This window comes from Natator depressus, chromosome 1 (assembly GCF_965152275.1).
Source record: "Natator depressus isolate rNatDep1 chromosome 1, rNatDep2.hap1, whole genome shotgun sequence".
NCBI classification, from domain to species: Eukaryota; Metazoa; Chordata; order Testudines; family Cheloniidae; genus Natator; species Natator depressus.
Genome location: NC_134234.1, coordinates 46,408,857 through 46,435,280, shown reverse-complemented (window position 1 = coordinate 46,435,280; position 26,424 = coordinate 46,408,857). Strand labels below are relative to the sequence as shown.

At 43.8% G+C, this 26,424-nt stretch overlaps 1 protein-coding gene across 1 annotated transcript in view; it reads right to left on the bottom strand.

The window, feature by feature from the left end:
- The window catches only part of MTUS2 (microtubule associated scaffold protein 2), a 470,923-nt gene that overhangs the window by 131,936 nt on the left and 312,563 nt on the right, over positions 1–26,424 (bottom strand). Inside the window, exon 5 of the mRNA XM_074959063.1 lies at positions 10,295–10,456. Coding sequence (XP_074815164.1) covers positions 10,295–10,456 — 162 coding nt within the window. The remainder of the gene's footprint in view (positions 1–10,294; positions 10,457–26,424) is intronic.

The window sequence follows — 26,424 nt, the reverse complement described above, 5'->3', positions numbered from 1 at the left end:
AGGTATTTTCCTCCAGTTCCAGACCATATTAGGAGACCAATAACAGACAGGGTCAGGGTCACATATCCACTGACTCCTTGGACAGCCCTCGTCCTTCTTGGGAAGATATCCTAATCTGAGAAGAGGTTAGTCTTGCTTGAATGTGAATCATTTCCCCTTTCACCCTCCAAAGCTCTCACAGGTTCCTGAAGGCATGTCTACACTACAAAATTATGTCAACTTAATTTACATCAGCATACAGCCACCACAGTGATTAAATTGCTTCTGTGTGGGTACACTTGGCTCCTCATGTCGGTGATGCACGTCCTCACCAGGAGTTCTTGTATTGATTGTATTGTCAGTGTGGGGCATTATGGGATGGCTCCTAAAAGCCAGCAACAATCAACATAACCAATGAAGTGTCTATACTGACACTGCATCAACGTAATTACACTGACCGTGACTCTATGCTACTGGGGGAGGGGTTGTTATTAAGTCAGCGTAGAGAGGCACTTATGTCAGCGGGAGACAAATTTAAGTGAAGATACTTCCACAGCGAGCTCGACACACAGCAGCTTACTTCGACTTAACTGTGCAGTGTAGACCAGGCCAAAGACTGCATATCTTGATCACTGTTAAGTGTCTTGTTAGGGAGGACTGGGATGGACAGACTTCAGTAAATGAAGGAGATCTATGCTAAAGTCTAGACCCGGGGTCAGCAACCTTTGAGAAGTGGCATGCCAAGTCTTCATTAATTTAAGGTTTCACGTGCCCGTAATAAATTTTACATTTACAGGGGCCCCCCAACAGAACCCCAGACTGGCAGCGAGATAAGCGGTGCCCACGGCCAGGACCCCAGCTGGCAGGGGCCGGCGGCCAGAACCCCAGACTGGCAGCCCGGGTGGCAGATGGAACCCCAGACTGGCAGCACACTGAGCCACTCAGCCCGCTGCCGGTCTGGGTTCTGTCCGCCGGCCCCTGCCAGCCGTGGTCCTGGCCGCTGGCCCGGCTCAGCCCGGGGTTCCGTCCTTCCAGGCCGGCAGCGGGCTGAGTGGGGCCAGCAGCCAGGAACCTGGCTGGTAGCAAAGTGCCACTAAAAATCAGCTCGTGTGCCGCCTTTGGCACGTGTGCCGCAGGTTGCCGACCCCTGGTCTAGGCCTTCTGAGATTTATTGTAGATGCTCTGACTTTAACCTTAAATACTCTGTATAAGGGCAGCTGCCTCCTGCTCACCCTCTTTGAGCATGTCTACCCTGCAAAAAAAAGACCTACATCAGCAAGACTCGGAGCCCAGGCCAACTGACTTAGGCTTGAGGGGCTCACAGTAAAAGGCTAAAAATAGCAGTGTAGCTGCCCCCACTTGGGCTGGAACTCGGGCTTGCTCCAGTCTGAGTGGGAATGTCTACACTGCTATTTTTAGCTCTGTAGTGCCACTTGACCTGGGTTCTGAAACTCACTGCCATGGGGTTTGTTTTTGCAGTGTAGACGTGCCCTGCCTCTGTTTCCTCTCTTCAGTCTTTCTCGCGGCTAACTGCCCCTGTACTCAGGGCTGGTTTAATAACAGAGGGAGCTGAACACAATCCGCAGGCTCCCAAAATCAAGTCTATCACCACAACACAAAAGTTCACGCTAAGCTCTGGCTCTGCTACCATACACAGCGCTATCCTTTTGTCCCTGTCTGCTCCTCTCGAAGCTGCCACTCCCAGCCCTTTCTCAGCTCTTGGCTCTGGCTTGCTTCTCCTGCCAGACTCTCCCTGTTCGGAGGGAGAAGGCAGCACATGTACTGTTAGGGTGACCAGATGTCCCGATTTTATAAGGACCGTCCTGATATTTGGGGCTTTGTCTTATATAGGCGCCTATTACCCCACACCCCCAGTCCTGATCTTTCAGACTTGCTGTCTGGTCACCCTATGTATTGCCCTTCTACAGAGAGCAACTCGTGGGTGGCTGGGAGAGAGGGGAGTTCTGCCTCACCCTACAGTACAGGGCTCCTGGTCCCAGGCCCTTAAAGGAACAGTCTCCTGGGTTTTTCTCATTCAACTACTAATTCCCTAGGACCGCTTCCTCTCTTCCAGCTTTGGACGTTTCATGAGCCTTTGTTCCAATGTTCCTGGAACGGTGTCTTTGTGACATGTAATGGGATATGCTGCCCTTTAAGCCTAGAGGTGGCCCAGTGTCACTGCAACTGCATCTATAGTCTGCCTCTGTGGTCCACCAAGGGCTCCCACTTTAGCCTTCTGGCTCTCAACCATCCCTTCCTTCCCGACTCATTACTGGCTGCTGGATATCACTTTATCTCTGGCTTGGAGCACCGGTAAGGGTTCTTTTAGTGATGAGGTTGGCATTCTCCCTTACCATTTCTCCTAGAAATTACTTTTCTCATCTTTATGACATGTCAGCGACCGAAAGTGAGAGGGTGGGATAGATTATTCTTTAATGACTTCTGCAAACATTTTTAAACACTGATTTCACCTCTGCATTCCCCTATCCTTTTTAGTCTGCCATTCTTTGATGTCCATTGATAAATGAGGTGAAGCTACAGTGCCAATACAGATTTGCCCAGAGCAGAATTTCAGCCACGCTAGCCATTATTCTTTGCACTTTGCAATGTCTCAATGTGGCATAAACACTTTGAAACTTCAGACTGTCTCTGGACTATAGGATGTCCTTTTGAAGGATAGCCTTTTCAGTCTGCATTTAGACACCCAGACACTTTCCTCTGTCAAGTTTAAAATATCAAACCTGACACAACAGCAAAGACCATTTGTAATAAAGCTTTGTTTGTCTGGGACCAGAAAACCCCAAAGTAATATGAACCCTCCACTTTCCTCTTTTCCCCTTCTAGGTCATCTTTAGTATTTTCCTCCCAATTTAATAAAGAATTTAATTTCACAAAGATCTTTTAGTGCTTTATCATTTAGGAGACGGGAAGAACTGACAAGAAGATGCTTAAGTGGACTGAACAAAGAGAAGTGCCAATAACTAAGAACATAAAAAGATGGTAGCTTGTAGGTGGCTCCATATTGCAAAAGGAACTAGACAGCATGCATAGATTCTGGTATGGGAGCTAGAATCAGACTTGTGCTAAAGTACTTGTATTTCTCAGTCCTTTGTTTATTTTGTCCTCTGTCTCCATAAAATATTTAGCATTGTGAGGAACTGGAATACTGTTCTCATAAAAAGAAATGTATGACCAGTGCATAGATGCACCTGCTGGTACTTTGGCTCTTACAAAAATAAAATAAGACAACTGAACTGCACATATTTGCTTTTGTTCCTCCCCATGTTATGTCTTATAACAGCAACATACAGCACCTGCCAATTGCACCTGTTTAGCAGGGTCTGTTTCTATCTTTTTGCAAAATATAGCTGGTTTTTTTTCCACTTTGCACATTTATTTTGCTTCAGAAATAAAACAGGGGAAAGAGTTAATTGTTTGAACTGTACTGCCTTGCCTAATTTAGAATATAAGATCTTTAGGGTAGAGATAGTGGGTTCAACCCATGTTGTATCCAGTCTTTTCTGGATGCAACCAGAAGTGGGGGAGCTGGTTTAGGCTTCCTGATCTGGGGCGGGGAGGGGTCAGGGAAGCGACTGTGGAGCCCCGAGCAGTTTAGAGCAGCATCAGGGCTGCTCTATGCTATACCTAGATTGCACCAGCCTCTAATGGGCCACCTGGCAGTTGGGGATTGCCAGAGTGCAACACATTTCCTCTTATGTAGGGGAAATCCCCAGTTGGCTGGTCATGGCATCTTTGTGCCCCCAAAGCAGCATAAAAGGGCCACAGTGGGACTCAGCACTGAGCCTTGTGTCTTCCACTCTGTATGTGCAATGCACTGACAGTGCTCAGTCAATAAAGTGGTGTTAGTAGTTACACAATAGGAAACAAAATGTGGGCAAGAAGCATGAGTCAGAAAGTATCAGATTGCTGTACAACCACCCAAATAATGTGATCTGCTACATAGACAACCAAAACCCCAACAGGTACCATTGGGTAGCATAAAGACAGGAACAAGCCCTTTGAATCAGACACACTAAGATTTAAAAATGACACAGCCAGTCTTGTAATAAAATAGTGACATGACATAAAGCAATTAGCCAAAAAATGTTTCTTTGGTAGGGAAAATGGAAGGTGTTCTTTTAATGGTGCCAAGTTTTATAATGGCCTGGTATTTTTCAGCTGCTTCTTCAGATGTAATGAGATTCAACAGAAGTTTTAGTCCTTTATGTATGAAAAGCAGTAATACACACAGTATAACCAAATCAAAGATCCAAGAGAGTTATTTTTCTTCTATAATAGACTATTAAATACCAGAAAAAACAACAAATCACCCTCATGGGGAGGGGGGCACTGGGGTTTCCAGAAGATAAATCTCCAGATGTTCTTACACTTGAGTATTTCCATAGGGGCTGCAGACATGTTCGTCTTTTGCCCCTGAAATGGGCCCCATTAAGTGCTGCCAAAGAGATCCACATGAGGATCATTCACCTTTCCATACATTAAAGCATGCCAGCAAGGGAATAGTTGCTTACCCCAGTCCCTCCTCTGCCTGCCAGGCAGGTCTGACTGCGACATGCCTGGCTGTGTAAGGGCTTTCCAGGGCCACACATTCCCTGCACATGAACAGTAGATCTTTACTAATCTCCTATATTTCAGGCTTTACAGGGTATCATCCTATCTGACACAGACTCACTCAGTGGCACAGTTATCTGTGTCTAAGACCTTGTGTCCGTGGCGCAGTGTGAGTGACTACACTATGGAAGTGCTGCTCAACATTAACCACAGTAAGTCTGTCCTTCAGGGAGAGAAAGCAGTGAGGGAGATGGATAACGGATTGATTTTGAGCTGGGTAATGGTGGCGACTGATTTGGGCACGTACTGTTGATGAGGGCAATTGGTCTAACTACACAAATGCAGTAAACACACTAAGAAATCTGTGATCTATAGCTAGGCATTCAGATACCACAGAATATGCTCCAAGGAGAAAGTCTGGGATATACATCTTAACACACTTAAAACCGGTTTCACCAGACCAGGACATGCCACCAGAGAAGTAGAATGCATCATGGAACAGACCACCCAAATATCCCAAGAGAACCTGCTTCAGTACAGAATTAATTCCGCCCCCCCACCCCTAGTTGTCACCTACCACCCCACACGGGAACCCATACAGGGTATCATCAAACAGTTACAACCCATAGTTGATGGGGACCACATCCTGAAAGAATTATTTTCTGAACCCCCTTTTCTGGCCTTCAAACAACCCCCCCAGTTCATCATCTCATCATCAGAAGCAAGCTCCCCAGAGACCAGAACATACCAGCTCAAAGCAGCACCAGACCCTGTCAGGACAACAGATGCAAAACCTGTAAACATATCTCCATTGCTATGATGATCAACACCCCCACAATACACCTTTCAAGATCCATAGGTCCTGCAACATGCCTATCACAATATGCGATATGTGAAGGTGCACCCCATAAGGCTTTATGGAAATATGCTTAAGAATGTATATATGACATAACTGGAATATGTTTTATGCTACATATGCCATGTAACATATCTATGTAAAGGTCATGATCTACTGAATATATTCATCCTATTTTTATGCATGTGTCATTGTTGTATTCGAAGTTATAAATTTTGGCTGTATACTTGTTTGATTTTAAATAGCCTTAGTAAGGCATTTGGTCAGCTTCTTTAGAAAGGAATTTGCAAGTTAAGAGCCCAATCAAGAAGCACTTAACAGACAATGGATCTTGGAAGGCTCCAATCCACATAAGTCTACATGAGGACGTTCAAGGTAGCATGTGAACCGTGGCTGCTACCTGTAAGTTCTGAGTCATGCATGGGCATGTGACTTGCCCATGTGACTCCAAAACTCCATTTTGGAGCTGAAATTCTACACAGGAGAGAGGGGTATCCACCCACAAGAGAAAGTCTATTTAAACCCCTGGGAGACGCCTCCATTTTGTCTTCAGCTGGCTCAAGAGATAGCCTCTCCATCCCCAAGGATACCAGAAAGAGACTGGAACAAAGGACAGTAACTACAGGGGGTGTGAGTGATTGCTGGACCCAAACTAGAAGGAGACTAGTCTGTAAAAGGAAGCTTACTGGAACTCCTCTGAGGGTGAGGTTTTATCTGTATTCAGTTTTCTTACTGTACTAGACATAGACTTGCATGTTTTATTTTATTTTGCTTGGTAATTCACTTTGTTCTGTCTGTTACTACTTGGAACCACTTAAATCCTACTTTCTGTATTTAATAAAATCACTTTTTACTTATTAATTAACCCAAAGTATGTATTAATACCCAGGGTGGGGGGGGAACAACTGTGCATATCTCTCTATCAGTGTTATAGAGGGTGAACAACTTATGAGTTTACCCTGTATAAGCTTTATACAAGGTAAAACAGATTTATTTGGGGTTTGGACCCCATTGGAAGTTGGGCATCTGAGTGTTAAAGACAGGAACACTTCTTAAGCTGCTTTCAGTTTAAGCCTACAGCTGTTAGGGGACGTGGTTCAGACCTGGGTCTGGGTTTGCAGCAGGCTAGCGGGTCTGGCTTAAACCAGGCAGGGCACTGAAGTCCCAAGCTGCCAGGGCAAGAAAGCCGGGGCAGAAGTAGTCTTGGCACATCAGTTGACAGCCCCCAGCTGGTTTCTGTGATCCAACCCATCACAAGATATACCTCATACAGTGCACTAAATGCCCCAATAACTACTATGTGGGTGAAACCAGACAATCACTATGCTCTTGAATAAGCTCACACAGAAAAATGATAAAAGACAAAAACACAGTATCACCTATGGGGGAACACTTTTCACATAGCAATCTCTCTATATCTGACCTCTCAGGCCCCATCCTCAAAGGAAACCTGCATAACACCTTCAAAAGACAAACCTGGGAGCTTAAATTCATAACACTAAAAACCATGGACTGAATAGAGACACTGGATTTAAAGCGTATTACAACAATCTATAACCCACTAATACCCCTCCCATGTTTTTTCTTCTTCATCGCCCCCACCCCCACCCCCACGACTGGGGAGGTGTTAACTGGCCACTTCCCCTTGAATGGTCTCTTGAAATATGTGTTAACTATTTATGCTAAACAATCTGTTCCACCTTGTATTTAGCTGTGACATCCTGAGTACCTTTCCCAGAGTTTTGTGTAAGCTTGAAAGCTCATCTCTTTCACGAACAGAAGTTTTCTCCAATAAAAGATACGACCCCACCCAACTTGTCTCTCTGATGGAAATTCAAGATTTTTGGTGAACTGGTGCTCCATATTTTTCACATATAATCTCAAATGCCTTGAATAGTCAAAGTACTTAACCACATGCGTAACTTTAAGCATGTGCTTAAGTCATATTGATTCCAATGGGACATAAGTAGATGTGCTTCGCTGAATCAGGGCCAAAATCTGTAGGACAGGGATTCTAATATAAGTAACAATCTCTGCTATTGGGCCTAAACTGTTATAATTAATCCAGGCAAAATGGACATTCCCACATGCATAAAGGGTATTTCCTATTTTGGCTGTGATGGATTATAATATTTAGCTCTTATATAAGATCATGTTATAAAAGAGATGGCCCAATCAAGCCATATTTCCCAAAGGAAAATACGAAACAGGCAATGCTCATTTTGTCCTTCTGAGCCAATGTCCATTCCAAGCAGACAGATAACAGGGAGTCAGGTTTAGGGATTCGTCTTGTCATGTCCTCATACTGCTTCCTAACACATCCATGCACATACCATTGCCTAATCATTGCACTCCGCCAGGTCACTGGAAGAGCATTCACGCTCAAGCAGCTGGCATCACAGGAGATGCTTTGTATTTTGAGGCTCTCTGCCGCAGCCAGAGGTATTGGAGCCAGTGATATAGCCCCAGATGATCATCACTTCTCTAGACCAGACCCACGCCAGTGCACTATTGATTAAGGGAAGTCCAGGGTTGATCTGCACTGGGTGGTAGATGCTCGACTGGTCGGAGCCAGAGCACACAGCTACAGGGTCATTCTCTACACTTGTTTGCCATAACTGAACCTTTGTTGGGTGACAATGTTTTGTGTTTAATGGTGGCAAGAAAACTTTGTTGTGACTTCAGTTGACTCAGCATTGGTGTTGTGTAGCCGAGCGGATGTCTTGGATCTGTGCATTGCTTTGTGCGTTTGACTCTACAAGCAACTACCCAGCACATATCAGGAGGAGCAATACCTGAGAGGATGAAGAGGCTGTGACATGGGTAGGCTTAAGGCATCTTGTAATATAGCAGCAGGCAGTGTTAACAGATGGAAGAAGGTTTAGGGAAGGAAGAAGCAGAGGGATCAGAAAATCAATGGAGAGTCTTAGCAGAGGTGGGAGCCCAACAGTGGGAAGTCAGTGAGGCATCTTTTCCTTGGGAGGCAACAGGGAAATCAGTAAGGAGTTCAAGGGTCAAGAGTGCAGTGAGAAATGAGAAGTATGATCTGTCCAGAAACAGAGGCAGGAGAGGGAGCAGGGGAGCCATTAGAGAATCTCCCACCTCCAATTTCCGGTTGGGTGTGAGCAAAGCAAGCTGCTCTGAACAATTGCTTGGCTTCGGAGAAAGGCTTTTTTTGTCCAGTTGATGTAGAATAAATCCAGTACACTTCAAGTGGAATTAGCTCACATTAGCTGTGTTACACCATCAAAATATACCATCCTAAGAATGTTTAACTGGCTGGAACATTAAGTTTGCTTTCATCCCCAGGAAACCTTTTGGGATAAAGATGCTGAAAACTCCAGGCCTGGTCTGTCCATATACATTTGTTCACTGCCATAGATTTGGGGTTACTTTGACTCAACTACACCCTCATAATGGCTTGGATCAAATACATCCTCAAAATGACAAAATATGACCCAGAGCCTGTAAACCCTCATTCTGACATGCTGCTTCATTGGTATCATTGTCCTATGAGCAAGGATTACTCCTGTGAGTAAGGGATTTCAGGGCTAGTCTCTATGCTGAGGTACTTTCAGAAAGATGAGAAATAGGTTCATCTCAAGAAGAGCTCTGTACTAGCTGCAACTTAATGTGAAACATTTAGATGAACAAAGACTAAAGAAAAAGAAAAATCCACCTGTGAGTTAAATAACAAGAAAATGTTACCAGTGAGCATATACTTACCCGCCCCCTCAGTTTATTTGCCTAGAAATGTGAATCATTTAAGGCCAGATGCTGATACCTTTACTCTGGTTTAGTAACCCCACTGACTTTAGGGGGTTACTCATGAAGTAAGGTACTATTCAGCATGAGAAAGGGCATCATAATCTTAAAAGTTAATCATGTAGGGTCTGATTCTTTCACCCATACACTCACTGAGCAGCTTCTTTCTATGCAAGGAGTCCCAGTGAGGTCATTGTATGAACCATGACAATCTTTTTTTCCAATTTATTTTGCAAAAATATTGATGCTTTTGAGTTAAAAAGAAAGAAGAGTCATCAGTATTACAGTAATACATGGATTATTTCATTGGAAAGCTGACAACATATAGTAGAAAAAACACTTTGATAAAGAAGCTTATGCCTTTTCTTTTTTATTTCTAAAATGTGGCTAATTCCTGCTTTGAGCATTTTGATACTTGATCAAACATTTAATTCACATTTATATTTAAAGAAATTATATTTTAAGAACATGTTCTTCTGCTTGTTCCCTCCTCACTCATGAAATTCTTCTGGGTTAAGGCCTGTACTGTTAGGGAGACTAGGAATGGTTGTAGGCCTGTTTGAAGAAATCAGTCTTGATGGATTTGAAGGAGGATTTAGTTACAGGGAGGATTTGGAACCAGAATTCCCAGGACTTTTTACCCTGGTTGATTTCTTTTTTTCTTTCCCTCCCTCAAGTGAAAATGTCATGAGTTCCTTGGTTTTGGAATGCCATGTCGTTGTCCTTGGAAATATAATTCACAATGAATTATCTTCTCAAAGGAAGCGTTCAGTCTCTAGAGAAGTTTCATGTCTTCAAAAGGCCATTTTGTGGGTATTTTAATGAACATGAATACTGTACACAGCGAATCTGTGGCATGTGCAGCCAGCAGCACTGAAAGCCTTGAACTCCAGAGATTCTTAAGTTTGCAAAATGAGACTACCGCTGTGTCACTAACTGTGGTTCAAATAGACCATGGCACCTTACTGGCAAACGGAATCAAAATCAGATCAGTTTTGGTAATATGTCTCAGAGCCATGTGAAAGGTAACCACACAAGAAATAAAGTATATTAGTAATATTATTTAAACAGAACTTAGGTAATGCAGACGGCGACTTGAATACACAAGCTTGAAAAACTTACCAGCAGGTGTTATGGTAGTTTTTGGTGCTGGAAGTAAACTCCTGCGGGGAGTTGCTGTGCTGGTTGATACCTGCAGTGCAGTCCTACTGGTCCCCTTGGGTAAATCTTTAGAAGGCACAGATGCCTTAGCAGGGGTTTGCTCTTCACTGCCAAAGTTTGAACCTGCAGGAGGCCAAAATTGCACTAATTATAACTTCATAAAAAATGTATGCAAGTTCTGGAGCATAGACTGAGCTCATGTTTACAATTATAAGCTATAAAGGCATATTCTCCTCATTACTCAGACTGGCTCTGTTACATGTATATTTCTCCCAATGCCACCGGTTATTCACAGGTAAAGGGTTCCCAATACTGGATTTCTACTATGTTAAGTCTAGGCTGCTTTTAGGGCCTTTTTCTGACAGCACTTACTACCGGCCTCCTTAGTGCTTACTACTGTGAGCATTTTTGCTTGACTACTGTCCATGGAACCTCCGATGGCAGTAAGCACTGCCTCTGGTATGTAAGATCAGGACCAGAAGGCTTAGCACCTTGCAGAATCAAATCCTTAATCAGCTAGGGTTTGTTACAATCAATTCTTCTGATCTTATACAGAAATTTGAATGATAACATGAAAAGAAAAATCTGCTTTAATCAGCACATACTTTTCAATCATATTCTCATACTTAATCTAAGGTTGCCAAGGTTTCCATTTGATACAAACCTTTCAAAACCCCTGTACGTGTTCACTTGGCTTTCCTCTATTTGTCACCTAAGAAATAATCACATCCTATGCTCCTTGCAGATATAAGGAAATCAGTTTTTTTCTACATTTAAAAAAGAAACAGTGGAGTGTCTTCTTATCTATTAAGTAGAAAGCCTAAGCGGAGTGAGAGATTACAGCAGGTTTGGACTTGAACATTTGCAGGAATATGAAGCATTTGCTTGAAAAATGAGCACAGACACTGGCAAGAAAGATACAGAATTTCACAGAAAGACTATAATTTTTTATTTTCATTATTTAAACTGAGAGGAATAAAATGCTATTTAGGTATGGCCTGGAGGGAAATGATAGCATTATTAAAATAGCTAGCATGCCAAAGTCCTCAGTCTTTTTAAGATGTAGGCTTCTTATTCATGCATAAAGAGACTTTTAATTTTCTTTCTGAACATCTTAGGATCTGTTATAAAAAAGGTGCACGTTTCAAAAAGAAAAGCACCTTTTCTGATAAAAGGAAAAACTGTATCACCCAGCTTTGAAAAAATACCTTAAGGTGTGCTGTCCCTTGCGTGCCGGTCTACATGAATTGCTACAAACACATTTAAAAGACAAGGTGGGTGAGGTAATATCTTTTATTGGACCAACTTCTGTTGGTAAGAGAGACCAGCTTTTGATCCACACAGAGCTCTTCTTCACGTCTGGGAAAGACAGAAGGAGCTCTGTGTAGCTCGAAAGCTTGTCTCTCTCACCAACAGAAGTTGGTCCAATAAAAGATATTACCTTCACCCACCTTGTCTCTCTAATATCCTGGGACTGACACAGCTGCAACTACCCTGCATACTACAAACTCATTTGACCTTTACTCAAATAACAAGCTACATTAAAAATTCAAATTAAACCATCTACTGTATTTGAATGGGAGCAGAAAAAACACAAGCATGTATCATCCTAACACTGCCATGCACATAACACCCCAAATACATTACACAGTTGTGTTGCTTCAGAATTACAGGAATTTTTCACCAGTTTAACAAAGGTTAAAGATTATGGAGCTAATTCTCCGCTGGCAGAATTCCATGGACTTGAATGAAGTTAGACCACCAGGAAATTTGGCCCAACCTATGTAATGTCCACTGCAGTTGTGCATGCTGAAGGCTCTCCTGGATGTTAGTGATATTTTATTGGGCATGCTCTCATTTAATCATTTAACCACGTGCTGCTAAAATTATTAACTGTTCTTTGAAATGTGCTCACACAGCTGATCTGGGATGATTTTTTTAAAGTATAGGAGCTGTCTTCAAGAGGAAATATTTCTTGTTATTTGCAGAGATATACACATCAAATGTCCTTTTATTGAAACCTCATATGCCTCTCTTTTATTCTCTTATGTGAAATTTATTATACAGAGAATATTTCAATTTAGAAACCTGGCTAGCTTTCAGCAGGGAAGGAATTCTTCTGTCTGAAGCATGAGGTGTCAGGGGAAGCTATATTATCTCTTCTGAGAGAGATCTTGCATTACAAATAAATAAATAAATAAATTCAGTTTTTTAGTATGAAGTGTAGCTGGCAACAAAAAGCCTTGCCCTTTGAAACACAACAGAAGAGGGCCAATAATTAAAGAATCATTACAGGCTGAATGGAAAGCCACCTGAAATGTGATGTGATCATATACCAGGTATCCAGAAGTGCCCAGTACCTGGAGAGTGATGTTAAAGCCTATGGTCATTTCCTGTCACATACACTGTTGTGCTAATAATAGAACAGAAGAGGAACAAATACTCTCAGAATTTTGTAAATTATTTGTTCCTTTATTCATCTTTTAATAAGGAGATACTGACTTCTTGAGGATGTCAAGTTGAATAGCAAGATTTATAGATCCAAGAGGTACCACGCTGAGGTCAGTGTTTTACTTAAGGGACACTATATCTCATCTTGCTGTTCACCCAAATATGAAGTCTATACACATGTGAATGTGTGTGGGAATACATGTGTGCACACAGACACACGTATGTTTACATAATCTCAAGGCTGTTCCCGCTGATGTCACTGGGGACAGGATTGGGCCCTCATTGTTCCAATCAGTCGAGCAGCAGGGCTGGAATTCCAGCTTGCTACATACACTTCCGGAATTTTTCTTTTCTTTTAAGCTAACATTCTGAAGTAGAGAGTAAATTAAAACCCACTATTCCTCACCTCCTGAGAGGAGAATAATAGTTTCAATTAACTCAGTGCAGCTACTTGCCTCTCAGAAGCAAATTAGGTAACGTGATGACTCCTCACTTAACAATTTTCCGTCAGTCATGACAGCACGTTTCCATCTATGGCCCTGTAGCGGGGTGGTCACCCGCTCCTGCGTTAAAAGGCTTAAAACAGCCCGGGGAGAGCCTGTGGCAGGGAAGGAAAAGTGGGGCTGACTGGGAGAAGCAGCCTCAGCTGGGGGCAATGCCCCAGTCAGGCCGCGACTGGCTTAATCAGGGCCCAGCTGGCCCTTATACGAGGGCAGTGGGCCAGGAGCAGACAGAGTCTCCTCTAGCTGTGGAGGGGGACGGGCCTGGCTGTTGGGGAGTGTACCAGGGTACCTGAGGTGAAGCAGGGCTGAGGAAGACCAGAGGAGCTGGGAGGCTCCAGACTGGAAAAGCCCCAGGCTGTAGGCCTGGCAGATGGCCTAAGCCAGGGTACTGGGGTTGCAAAAGGGCAGCCCACGGGTAGGCAGAGGCAGCAGGTCCAAACCCCCCTTGCCTCTGATGACTGGCTTATACAGACTGCAGTCGGCCCCAGTGAAAGGGGGCTAGATGGTGACTGGCAGTAGCCCATAGGCTGAGGCAAGGTGGGGATAGAGGGTGGGAGGTTCCCCGGGGAGGGGAGACCCAAATCTGTGGGGTATTGCCTGGAGGGGCAGCTCCCCAGGCAAAAGGGCACCGGCGTCTGGGAGGGACACGGGGGCCAGTGATGGCGAGACACTGGCAGAGGGCGCTCCAGAGCTGGTAAAAAGAGCTAATTCCTAGACAGCCAGCAGGAGGCGCCGCTGGGTGAGTCTGCGCCCTGTTACAGGCCCCTGAGTGACTCAATATTATTTGCTCTCTTAATATCTACCTATTCCTTATTTTTTTTACTAAAAAGCATATACAGAAACAGCAAGATGAGCAGATGCATGAAAGGAGTTTCCACGGGATTACATTGCTGTAACCTCCATTCTTCCTTGCCCACTCCTCTTTATACTTTGCCCTCAATTGTTGTGTCATGTGTAAAACTTAAGTCATGTCTACACTTAAAAGCTTACGTGGAACAGCTGTATCGATACAGCTGAGCTCTCCCGTTGACATAATAAAACCAGCTCAGTGAGTGGCAGTAGCTATGTTGGCCAAAGGGGGCCTAGGATACACTCAATGAAGCCATGCCAGGTGCATAAGTATAACCAGTTTTATTGCCGAAGTATAAGAAGCTTCCCAGCCTTCATGCATTACTAAATACATGCTTTTCAGCAAGCAAGCAAGAATCAATGCTTATGCCCCTTCTGCTACAGACAGTCCCAGACCCTCCTGCCTTGTCCTTGAGGGCTCGTAGCAGGCGCTGCTCCAGCGTGGGGAATTCCTGGGCACCCACAAGGCCTAGGTCCGCAGGGAAGACTGTTCATCTAAAGCAATTTGCATAGCTTCTTTTATCACCACCTCTTTCTCAGGGGGGTGAATTCACCCACAAGCAGGCTCTGGCAGGAGAAACTGTTGCTTCCTAGTCCCAACAGCGGGAGACGCTCTCCTGGTTTTTTCACACCCCTGAGCGACAAAAGTTTTCCCGACATAAGTGCTAGTGCTAACATAAGCTGACGTAAGTGCTCGTGTAGACATGGCCTTAGAGCCTAAGCTCTTCTGTGAAGCACCTGGCGCATCTCATGGGTGCTATAAAAGAAACAAATACACATATATTGTTCTTAATAACACTTCCTGAGTATTAACAACCAGCTGAGTGGCTAAGGGCCTTCTGCTACACTCCTGGTTATCGACTCCTTACTGCAAGTCGTTGATCCCCAAGGATTCCTTCTTCCCTTTCTGTGGAAAAACATGTGGAAAAGGAACAGATTTGTGAGCCATGGCTGCACCCCACCCATCCTCTACACTGTAGGGCATGTAGAGATATGGAAAGGCCAGAGGTGGGCCAAGTATTGTAGGCTAGGGATTTAAATGAAATGGTGAATCAAAACCAGGTTCCCAGCCCGATACACAGACAACAGGCTGTGCACCTCACAGCTCCCTACTCTCATCCTGGTGGCACAGTTAGCGATTGGTTAGATGTCTGTTAGCCTTTAAAAGAGGTAAGTTTTTTTGCACATACCAGTAGTTCCTAATTTTTTAAATTTAACAAATACCAAATGAAAAAAATTAAAAAACACGAATAGTTACATACATTTTTTAGGCAAAAAAGTCAGTGGGAATTTATAAAAATCCTTTGTTTAACTTGAAAGAAATTCAATCATTTTGCCAAGGGAACATGTCACTTTGCGCACATGTTAAGTATGAGCAGAGTTCCATTCTTGAATGGTAAACAGTACAGAAGATTTTGACACAGAAGATTTTGCATGCAAGACTGGCCAATGGCGAGTGGGCTAGCATAGTGACAGCTTTCTTTATCTCTATTTGTTAGTGTCCTACAGTTTCTTTCTGTCAGAGAACTTGAGCAGGCTCTGTCAAAAAGAGGCCTGTGTCTGGCAATATTTTGTTTTACTGATAAATAAAACATGAAAAGGGACAAGAGCATTTGGAGCCAGTCCTCTTCTATGGCTCAGTGTCTCATGAGCTGCAACGTGAAGCCTCTTAAATTGAGTAAGTTTCCGGATCTTCACAGCAGATCAAGCATCAAACTGTTTTGGCAGTGAGCTGGGAAATGTTAGTTACCTACTGCAGCTATAATCACACCCACGAGGGAAACACAGAGAACGCATCTGCATACATGTATGTTCAGTGAAGCTCTCACATTCATCCAGAGCAGTACCTGAGACCTTTCTGTTTTCAAGTTTCACAGACACTACTTGATGTCAAGTTTAAAAACAATAAAAAGTATTTCTAGTTGTTATAGGCAGGATACCACATAATAAATAGTAACACTACTTAGCAGTTGTCATCCACGCATCTCAAAGTTCTTTACAAATAGGGAAAATGAGGCACAAAGGGGTCAAGTGACTTGCTCAAATTCACACAGCAGGTCAAGGCAGAGATGACTATAGAGAGCAGAGAAAAAGCATGATCATCAGAATGATTTAAAGATGAACATTCACCTGCAACATTTTGGCCTGATTTTCTATCTGGGCTTTATCAGGTTACACTTTGGTGCGCACAGTTTTGCTACAACAAATATTTGTAGGTGCAGTTTTGCATCTGTGATTATTTGTGGGTGTAGCTCAGGTCATTTAAGCACTTTATTTGTGGACCCAGTCTGGTGCTTAGATGCTCCACTGACCTAAATTGTACCTGCAAATAATTACAAGGAGAATAATGGTGGTTAGCTTTGGAAAATCTAGCCTTCTCCTCCCAATGAAAGGTATGTCTGCAGTGTTACTGGATCAGAACCAGGATGTCCTCTGAGACTTCACAAGTAAATAACAGTGTCAAACCGTGCAGATGTGAAAATGAAAAAAGCAAGACTCAAACCATTGAGACCACGTCAGAGAACAACAAATGGTTGTACTGTGACATGCCGCATAACTCAATGGGAAGGACAATACTTCTTATCCAGTAACGATGGTCCCTAGGAACAACATAATAAGGTTTCAAAGATTACAGAAAAGATGTTATGATAACTTACAGTCAATGTCTGGTGCTCTGAGTAATACTCTGAGCAGGAAAATCCCTAAACCATTGTCAATAAGCCAGTGACATTTAAAACAAAAATACAAGCAATATATTTCACTAGCTTAGATCATTTTCCTGTACTTTAATTATTAAACTGCCTACTTTAGTTGTCATTTCTTCCCGATACCTTGGCAATCAATTTGTATACTTTAATGATAAGCTGCATAATGAGTCAGTTCACTTTCATACTGCATTAATTTCGCAGTCTTCTTTTCAGTTCAGTCTTGTTTAATTATTGATGCATACAATTCCTTTTACACATCCACTTTCATACTTTTCCACTTGATCTGAAGCTATTTAATTGATCAAGAAACATAATATGAATGAATGCTAGTCCGTAAGGGTTACTATGCTGGCACAAGGTTACCATTATAGAACGGATTATTAGTCCAGCTAATTCACCTTTGCTAGCAGCCAGTATCTGATATTTCAGAAAAAGGTGCAAATCCCACAAAGCATCAGGCCAGCTGTGTAATGGATCATTGAGAGTAGTGATGAGGTGACAGATTTCCAATCTAGCACATGATCAGTTCATACCAAGAGGCATGAGGATTGATATTCATAGTATTTTCTTTATCCTAGTTGAAAATTTTTTTATTATTGCACTTTATTTTACTGACTTCAAAGTGTACTTTTGTTCCACATTAAACCGAAATAACATTTTACCAATGCAACTGTATAATATAATTACTGTAGTATATTGTCTGTCTACAGATATTCACACACACACAGGTCGGAATTTTAAGAAGAGCACAACATTGAAAATTAGAATCTGATTTTCAGAAGAGCTCAACCTATTTAGGCACCAAATAAGGAACCAAATTTTCAAAAGCTCTCACTCAGATGGACCTCTGCACCTGCACAGACCATCTTGCAGGATTGGGACCTTTCTTTGATGGAAATTGTAAAGCCCTCAAATAGTTCAGTAATGAGAGTGGTATAAGTTGACATAATGATTGTTTTAGCTCCATATAGAATCATAGACTTTAAGGTCAGAAGGGACCATTATGATCATCTAGTCTGACCTCCTGGACAACGCCGGTCACGGAATCTCACCCACCAACTCCTCTAACAAACCCCTAACTCATGTCTGAGCTATTGAAGTCCTCAAATCATCGTTTGACGACTTCAAGGTGCAGAGAATCCTCCAGCAAGTGACCCGTGCCCCACGCTGCAGAGGAAGGCAAAAAACCCCCAGGGCCTCTGCCAATCTGCCCTGGGGGAAAATTCCTTCCCGACCCCAAATATGGCGATCAGCTAAACCCTGAGCATGTGGGCAAGACTCACCAGCCAGACACCCAGGAAAGAATTCTCTGTAGTAACTCAGATCCCACCCCATCTAACATCCCATCACAGGCCATTGGGCATATCAGAGGTTCTCAAACTGGGGGTTGGGACCCCTCAGGTGGTCGCCAGGTTATTACCTGGGGGGTCACGAGCTGTCAGCCTCCACCCCAAACCCCGCTTTGCCTCCAGCATTTATAATGGTGTTAAATATATAAAAAAGTATTTTTAATTTATTAGGGAGGTTGCACTCAGAGGCTTGCTCTGTGAAAGGGGTCACCACTACAAAAGCTAGAGAACCACTAAACAGATGGTGCCTGGGGGTGCTGTAGACCATAAGGCCAGTTTGCTAGCTTGCTATATGGCATAATGTGTTTTCTTTATTGGTTTGATTCATATTATTTTGTTATCATACCCTAGTATTATTGAGTCATCTTATTTTCATGAGTTTTGTTTATGTTGAATTCCAGTATATACTATTCATAATAGCTATTCATGGTTATTCATGGCTGTAACGCAAGCAACCTACAGGCATATATCTGGTTCAATTAGCTAGAGCAAGTCAGTATGAGTGTTTGTAACCTTTGGCATAGATAAATGGCCTACCGGTTACCTCTCTTCACTTTGGGGAACTGAATGGGGGAACCGCATGGGGGAACCGAACAAAGAACTGAACATGTTTATCATCGGTCTGGAACAGACCGGTAACCACAGGGCACACCGCAGAACGTGGAAGTCATAAGTAAGGCCAAGGGTAACGGTTTCAGGCATGAGATAATCGATATTAATACATAAGAATATATGTCATGACATGTTAATCTATAGAGTAAGTGTACCCGAAGATTCATTTGGATGAGGAAATAAGATTTCCAGAGACGAGGCTGGTCCTCTGTCTCCTACTACCAGGTCTTCAGGGAAGGGTGTGAGGACGCTAGCTTAAATACTCTTTTAGAATAGAGATGTTACCACCGGGGTCATAGAATGGTATTACTTCTTTGTGACTCGGTGTTCAATATCATTTATTGTTCTTTCATTCATATTAATAAAGATCTTATCAATTTGGTATTGCCCTCAGTGTAACTGTCCTTGCCGCACAACCTGAGAGTCCTCTCACGATATTGAACTCTCTGTGTTCTCTAACCCTGTAGCCTGAATTGGGACAAGAACCTAAAATATCTTCTGATCAGATCAGTGGCGAACCATAGTAAACAAGCCCATACATTCAGGTCTACAATGCCTTTGCCAGCCAGCACCCCCTCATGGCTGCGGGTAGTATAATGGCAACTCTGCCTCAGTTTCCCCGCTCCAGCAACAAGTCATTTAGCCCTGTGCTGGGTAGCTTCCCTCCATCTGGCCGGGTCATTTACGCTCTGTTTTCTTCCAAGGCAATAGAATCGGCAAGAAAAGGAGCCCAATGACCCTAATGAAGAGTTGATAATATCAGACCCCTGCAGAGTCCTGACCCCCTTCGCTCCAAAGGGGGTACCGATCTCCTTTGCTAGGGATCATATGGAAACCAGGCCTGCCCACTCCTCTGGGGTCCAGCCAGGGAACCTGTGTTAAGCAGCTGGGACCAGTTCCTTACATTCCCTTGCTGCCTCCTAGGGCTGCTTCCTACCTTGCCTCTCTGGAGACCTTTTCCAGGCTCATATTCTCCAATTCTCCCTCTCTGACTTCCTAGCCAGCTTCCTGCCAGTTTGCTACTGAAAGAATCTCATCTGAGTAGTCCCTCGGTCACTCTGGCAGCCACTCCTCTCCTTTGATCACAAATCCATAGATCTCCTTTGATCACAGATCCATAGATTACAAGGCCAGAAGGGACTACTGTGATCATCTAGTCTTACCTCCTGTATAGCACAGGCCACAGAACTTCCCCAAAATAATTCCTAGGGCAGATCATTTAGAAAAGCATCCAATCTTGATTTTAAAATCACCAGTGATGGAGAATCTACCACAACCCTTGATAAATTGTTCCAATGGTCAATTATTCTCACAGTTAAAAATGTACACTTCATTTCTAGTCTAAATTTATTTAGCTTCAGCTTCCAACGATTGGATCCTGTTATACCTTTCTCTACTAGATTGAAGAGCTCATTATTACATATTTCTTCCCCATGTAATTACTAATAGACAGTAATCAAGTCACCCCTTCACCCTTGAGTCTATCAATATACAGCCTGTTTTCTAATCCTTTAATCATTCTTGTGGCTCTTCTCTGAACCCTCTCAAATTTATCAATGTCCTGGAATTGTGGACACCAGAACTGGACACAGTTTTTCAGCAGTGGTTGCATCAGTGCCAAATACAGAGGTAAAATAATCTTTCTACTCCTACTCAAGATTCCTCTGTTTATGTATCCAAGGCTCGCATTAGCCCCTTTGGCCACAGCATCACTCTAGGAGCTCATGTTCAGCTGATTATCCACCATGACTCCTACATCTTTTTCAGAGTCACTGCTTCCCAGGATAAAGTCCCCCATTAGGTAAGTATGGCCTACATCCTTTGTTCCTAGATGTATACGTTTACAATGAGCCATTTTAAATAACATTGTTTGCTGTAGCCCATTTTACCAAGCAATCCAAATCTGCAGCCCTCTTTTTGCCCAGCAGTTGCTGACCCAGCAATTACCGGTGGCTAAGGAGACAGCTAGCCTACTTGTTAACCTCTTGGTGGCTGTGGTACAATGGGGTCTATAGCCCATGGCAGATGGGTCTAAGACCAAACCCCAACCTAAACATACTAAAGGTTTTTTGGGCACTGAGTTTTTGAAATCTAGATCCAAATTTTGTGGCTTGGGCCCATCTCCAGTGTCCTTCTTATGTATTTGTTTAGTAAAAATGCAGCCAGTGCTGATGCAGTGCTGTGCACCAATATGGTATTTTAATTTTTGAGCTTGCCTTACCTATTAAACTATATCTTTCAGGAGATACAGTGTCACCTGTTTTGCTAAATGAGCTTTATACTTGAGTGGAGTTACATGCTGCCACTACTGAATTGTTACAAACATTGCTGACCAAGGTGAGTATTTCATTACTTAGTAAAATTTCTATGTACTTTGGTGGCAGAGATGCATACAACTTGCTGACCATACAGCAGAGTTCTATAACACATTTAATTTGGGCTCATTTACATAATTGGCAAAACAAAGTCACATCTGGCATGTAATAAAAGCAACTTAATACTTTACAGAAGAGCTTTAAAATTCAAGTGGCACATTTAACGGAACTTACACATTTTGTAAAAGGGCCTGCTTTTTAGAAACTATTCCCACTGTTGTTCTACTTGGGATGTTGCTGGGTGACGTTCAGATGACATTGGTTGTGCTGTGGTCCATAACAGGCAGACCATAAAATTGTAGAATCATAGAAATGTTAAGAGTAACAAGAAGGGTTTCTTCAAGTAGGTTAGCAACAAGAAGAAAGTCAAGGAAAGTGTGGGCCCCTTACTGAATGAGGGAGGCAACCTCGTGACAGAGGATGTGGAAAAAGCTAATGTACTCAATGCTTTTTTTGCCTCTGTCTTCACGAACAAGGTCAGCTCCCAGACTACTGCACTGGGCAGCACAGCATGGGGAGGAGATGGCCAGCCCTCTGTGGAGAAAGAAGTGGTTCGGGACTATTTAGAAAAGCTGGATGAGCACAAGTCCATGGGGCTGGATGCGCTGCATCCGAGAGTGCTAAAGGAGTTGGCGGATGTGACTGCAGAGCCATTGGCCATTATCTTTGAAAATTCATGGCGATCGGGGGAGGTCCCGGACGACTGGGAAAAGGCTAATGTAGTACCCATCTTTAAAAAAGGGAAGGAGGAGGATCCGGGGAACTACAGGCCAGTCAGCCTCACCACAGTCCCTGGAAAAATCATGGAGCAGGTCCTCAAGGAATCAATTCTGAAGCACTTAGAGGAGAGGAAAGTGATCAGGAACAGTCAGCATGGATTCACCAAGGGCAAGTCATGCCTGACTAATCTAATTGCCTTCTATGATGAGATAACTGGCTCTGTGGATGAGGGGAAAGCGGTGGACGTGTTGTTCCTTGACTTTAGCAAAGCTTTTGATACGGTCTCCCACAGTATTCTTGCCAGTAAGTTAAAGAAGTATGGGCTGGATGAATGGACGATAAAGTGGATAGAAAGCTGGCTAGATTGTCGGGCTCAACGGGTAGTGATCAATGGCTCCATGTCTAGTTGACAGCCGGTATCAAGTAGAGTGCCCTAAGGGTCGGTCCTCGGGCCGGTTTTATTCAATATCTTCATTAATGATCTGGAGGATGGTGTGGATTGCACCCTCAGCAAGTGTGCAGATGACACTAAATTGAGAGGAGAGGTAGATACGCTGGAGGGTAGGGACAGGATACAGAGGGACCTAGACAAATTAGAGGATTGGGCCAAAAGAAATCTGATGAGGTTCAACTAGGACAAGTGCAGAGTCCTGCACTTAGGACGGAAGAATCCCATGCATTGCTACAGACTAGGGACCCAATGGCTAGGCAGCAGTTCTGCAGAAAAGGACCTAGGGGTTATAGTGGACGAGAAGCTGGATATGAGTCAACAATGTGCCCTTGTTGCCAAGAAGGCCAATGGCATTTTGGGATGTATAAGTAGGGGCACTGCCAGCAGATCGAGGGACGTGATCGTTCCCCTCTATTCGACATTGGTGAGGCCTCATCTGGAGTACTGTGTCCAGTTTTGGGCCCCATACTAAAAGAAGGATGTGGATAAATTGGAAAACGTCCAGCGGAGGGCAACAAAAATAATTAGGGGACTGGAACACATGACTTATGAGGAGAGGCTGAGGGAACTGGGATTGTTTAGTCTGGGGAAGAGAAGAATGAGGGGGGATTTGATAGCTGCTTTCAACTACCTGAAAGGGGGTTCCAAAGAGGATGGATCTAGACTGTTCTCAGTGGTAGCAGATGACAGAACGAGGAGTAATGATCTCAAGTTGCAGTGGGGGAGGTTTAGGTTGGATATTAGGAAAAACTTTTTCATTAGGAGGGTGGTGAAACACTCGAATGCGTTAGCTAGGGAGGTGGTGGAACCTCTTTCCTTAGAAGTTTTTAAGGTCAGGCCTGACAAAGCCCTAGCTGGAATGATTTAGTTGGGGATTGGTCCTGCTCTGAGCAGGGGCTTGGACTAGATGACCTCCTGAGGTCCCTTCCAACCCTGATATTCTATGATTCTATGAAATGTAAGGCTGGAAAGGACTTCGAGAGGTCATCATGTCCAGCCCCCTGCGCTGAGGCAGGATCAAATAAACCTAGCCCTACCCTAACAGATGTTTGTCTAACCTGTTCTTAAAATCCCTCAGCGACAGGGATTCCACAACCTCCCTTGGAAGACTATTCCAGATTATAGTTGAAAAGTTTTTCTTAATATTTAACCTAAAACTCCCTTGTTTCAGATTGAGCCCCTTACTTCTTGTCCTACCTTCAGTGGACATGGAGAACAACTGACCACAGATGCCCAAGAATGCGGGGGCAGGGGGAGGCTCTGGGCACCCAGCCACTGCACTCCAGAGGATGGCCCAAGCAACAGAAGGCTGTCTTTCAAACAGTTTTGATTTGTAGTGTGGCTACAATAAGCAATGTGGTCTTGTCCTTTCCTCCTCCCTCACCCCATCCTATGCCTCCCTCCCCCCTCCCCCCCGGGCTACCTTATCAGTTTTATCTCTTTTTTTATTATTTAATAAAAAAATGCATGGTTTCAAAACAATAGTGACTTTATTTCCTTTGCCAGCTGTGATCAAAGCGGGGAGGGGGGTTGGCTTACAGGGAATTAAAATCAACAAAGGGGGTGCGTTTGCATCAAGGAGAAACACACACAACTGTTACACCATAGCCTGGCCAGTCATGAAACTGGTTTTCAAAGCCTCTCTGATGTGCAGCGTGCTTTGCTGTGCTCTTCTAATCACCCTGGTGTTTGGCTGTTCAAAACTGGCAGCCAGGCGATTTGCCTCAACCTCCCACCCCACCATAAACGTCTCCCCCTTACTCTCACAGATATTATGGAGCACACAGCAAGCAGCAATAACAATGGGAATATTGGTTGCGCTGAGGTCTAACCTAGTCATCAAACAGCGCCAGCGAGCTTTTAAATGTCCAAAGACACATTCTACCACCATTCTGCACTTGTTCAGCCTATAGTTGAACTGCTCCTTACTACTGTCCAGGCTGCCTGTGTATGGCTTCATGAGCCATGGGAGCAAGGGGTAGGCTGGGTCTCCAAGGATAACTATTTGGCATTTCAACACCCCCAACAGTAATTTTTTTGGTCTGGGAAGTAAGTCCCTTCTAGCAGCTGCTTGAACAGCCTGGAGTTCCTAAAGATGCAAGCGTCATGCACCTTTCCCAGCCATCCCACGCTGATGTCGGTGAAACGTCCCTTGTGATCCACCAGTGCTTGCAGCACCCTTGCGGTTTATGTACTGGTTGGCAAGGTGGTCCAGTGCCAATATAGGGATATGGGTTTCGTCTATCACCCCAACCACTGTTAGGGAACCCATTGCAGCAAAGCCATGCACTGTGATTTGCACATTTCCAAGAGTCACTACCCTTGATAGCAGAACGTCAATGATTGCACTGGCTACTTGGATCACAGCAGCCCCTACAGTAGATTTGCCCACTCCAAATTGATTCCCAACTGACCAGTAGCAGTCAGGTGTTGCAAGCTTCCACAGGGCTATCACTACTCACTTCTCAACTGTCAGGGCAGCTCTCATCTTGGTATTCCTGCGCTTCAGGGCGGGGGAAAGCAACTCACAAAGTTCCAGGAAAGTGGCCTTATGCATGTGAAAGTTTTGCAGCCACTGGGAATCATCCCATACCTCGAACACTATGCTCGAACACTAGGTCCCACCAGTCTGTGCTTGTTTGCCAGGCCCAGAGTCGGCGTTCCACCGTATCAACCACCCCACTGCTGCCATGATGTCCCAATTGCCACAGCCCGTGCTTTCAGGAATGTCTGTGTCCATGTCCTCATCACAATCATTCTCATGCTGCCATCTCTTAGCTAGGTTCTCGACATACTCCAGTATATTGTGCGAGGTGTTTACAATGCTCACAACAGCAGCGGTGAACTGAGTGGGCTCCGTGCTTGCCATGCTATGGCACCTGCACGGGTAACCCAGGAAAAAAGGCATGAAATGATTGTCTGCAGTTGCTTTCATGGAGGGAGGGAGGAAGGGGAGACTGACAACATGTACCCCAAACCACCCACAACAATGTTTTTGCCCCATCAGGCATTGGGAGCTTACCCCAGAATTCCAATGGGCAGTAGAGACTGCAGGAACTGTGGGAGAGCTACCCACAGTGCACTGCTCTGCGAGTCGATGCTAGCTACGGTAGTGAAGATGCACTCCACCGACATAATGCGCTTAGTGGGGACATGCACAATCGACTGTATAAAATCAATTTCTAAAAATCAACTTTTATAAAATTGACCTAATTCCGTAGTGTAGACATAAGTGTGGCACAGAGAACTGGACACAGTACTCCAGCTGAGGCTTCACCCAATGAGTAGAGCGGGACAATTACGTGCTGTTTCTTACATTGAACACCCCTGTTAATACAATCCAGAATTATATTAACCTTTTCTGCAGTTGCATCACATTGTTGACTCATATTCAATTTGTGATCCAGCTCCTTTTCAGCAGTACTACCACCCAGTCAGTTATTCCTGATTTTGTAGTTGTGCATTCAACCATGATAACATTGTCATTATCTACCCCAATTGCAAGCAAGGCAGAAGGACGCCTACTTCCAGAACAAACATCTAATGGAGAACCCAAGTAAAGAACCCAGTGGCTTTTCCCTCCCAGGGAAAACATGGTCCACTTTGAACTGCATCCACATACCACACAGCAGGTGCACCTACCTCCTCCAGAAATGATCAAACCCTGGTGGTATCTCTGCCATCCACTCTGTGTCACCAGAGACAATCAATTGGATCACTAACCTAGGCTTGGATCATCTAACATTACTGTTTTTAAGCCACATGGAAGAAGGAAAAGATTTTTAAAAAGTGTTCAGTACCCATCCTCTGAAAATCTGGCTCCTTTTAAGTATCTCAAGTTGGGCACCCAAAAATTGAGGCACCGAAACGTACTGGTCACTTTTGAAAATCTTTCCCAAGGAATTTATTCAGTCCAATGTACGATTATTGTCAAATTGACAAGAAGCAGCCTCAAGTTATTACCATCATGATGAAATGTCTGATGAGATATTTTAAGAAACAGATGTGGTGAGGGTGAGAATGTTTGTTTTTTTAATTGCGAAGAAAGAGGAATACCTGCACATATATGCATC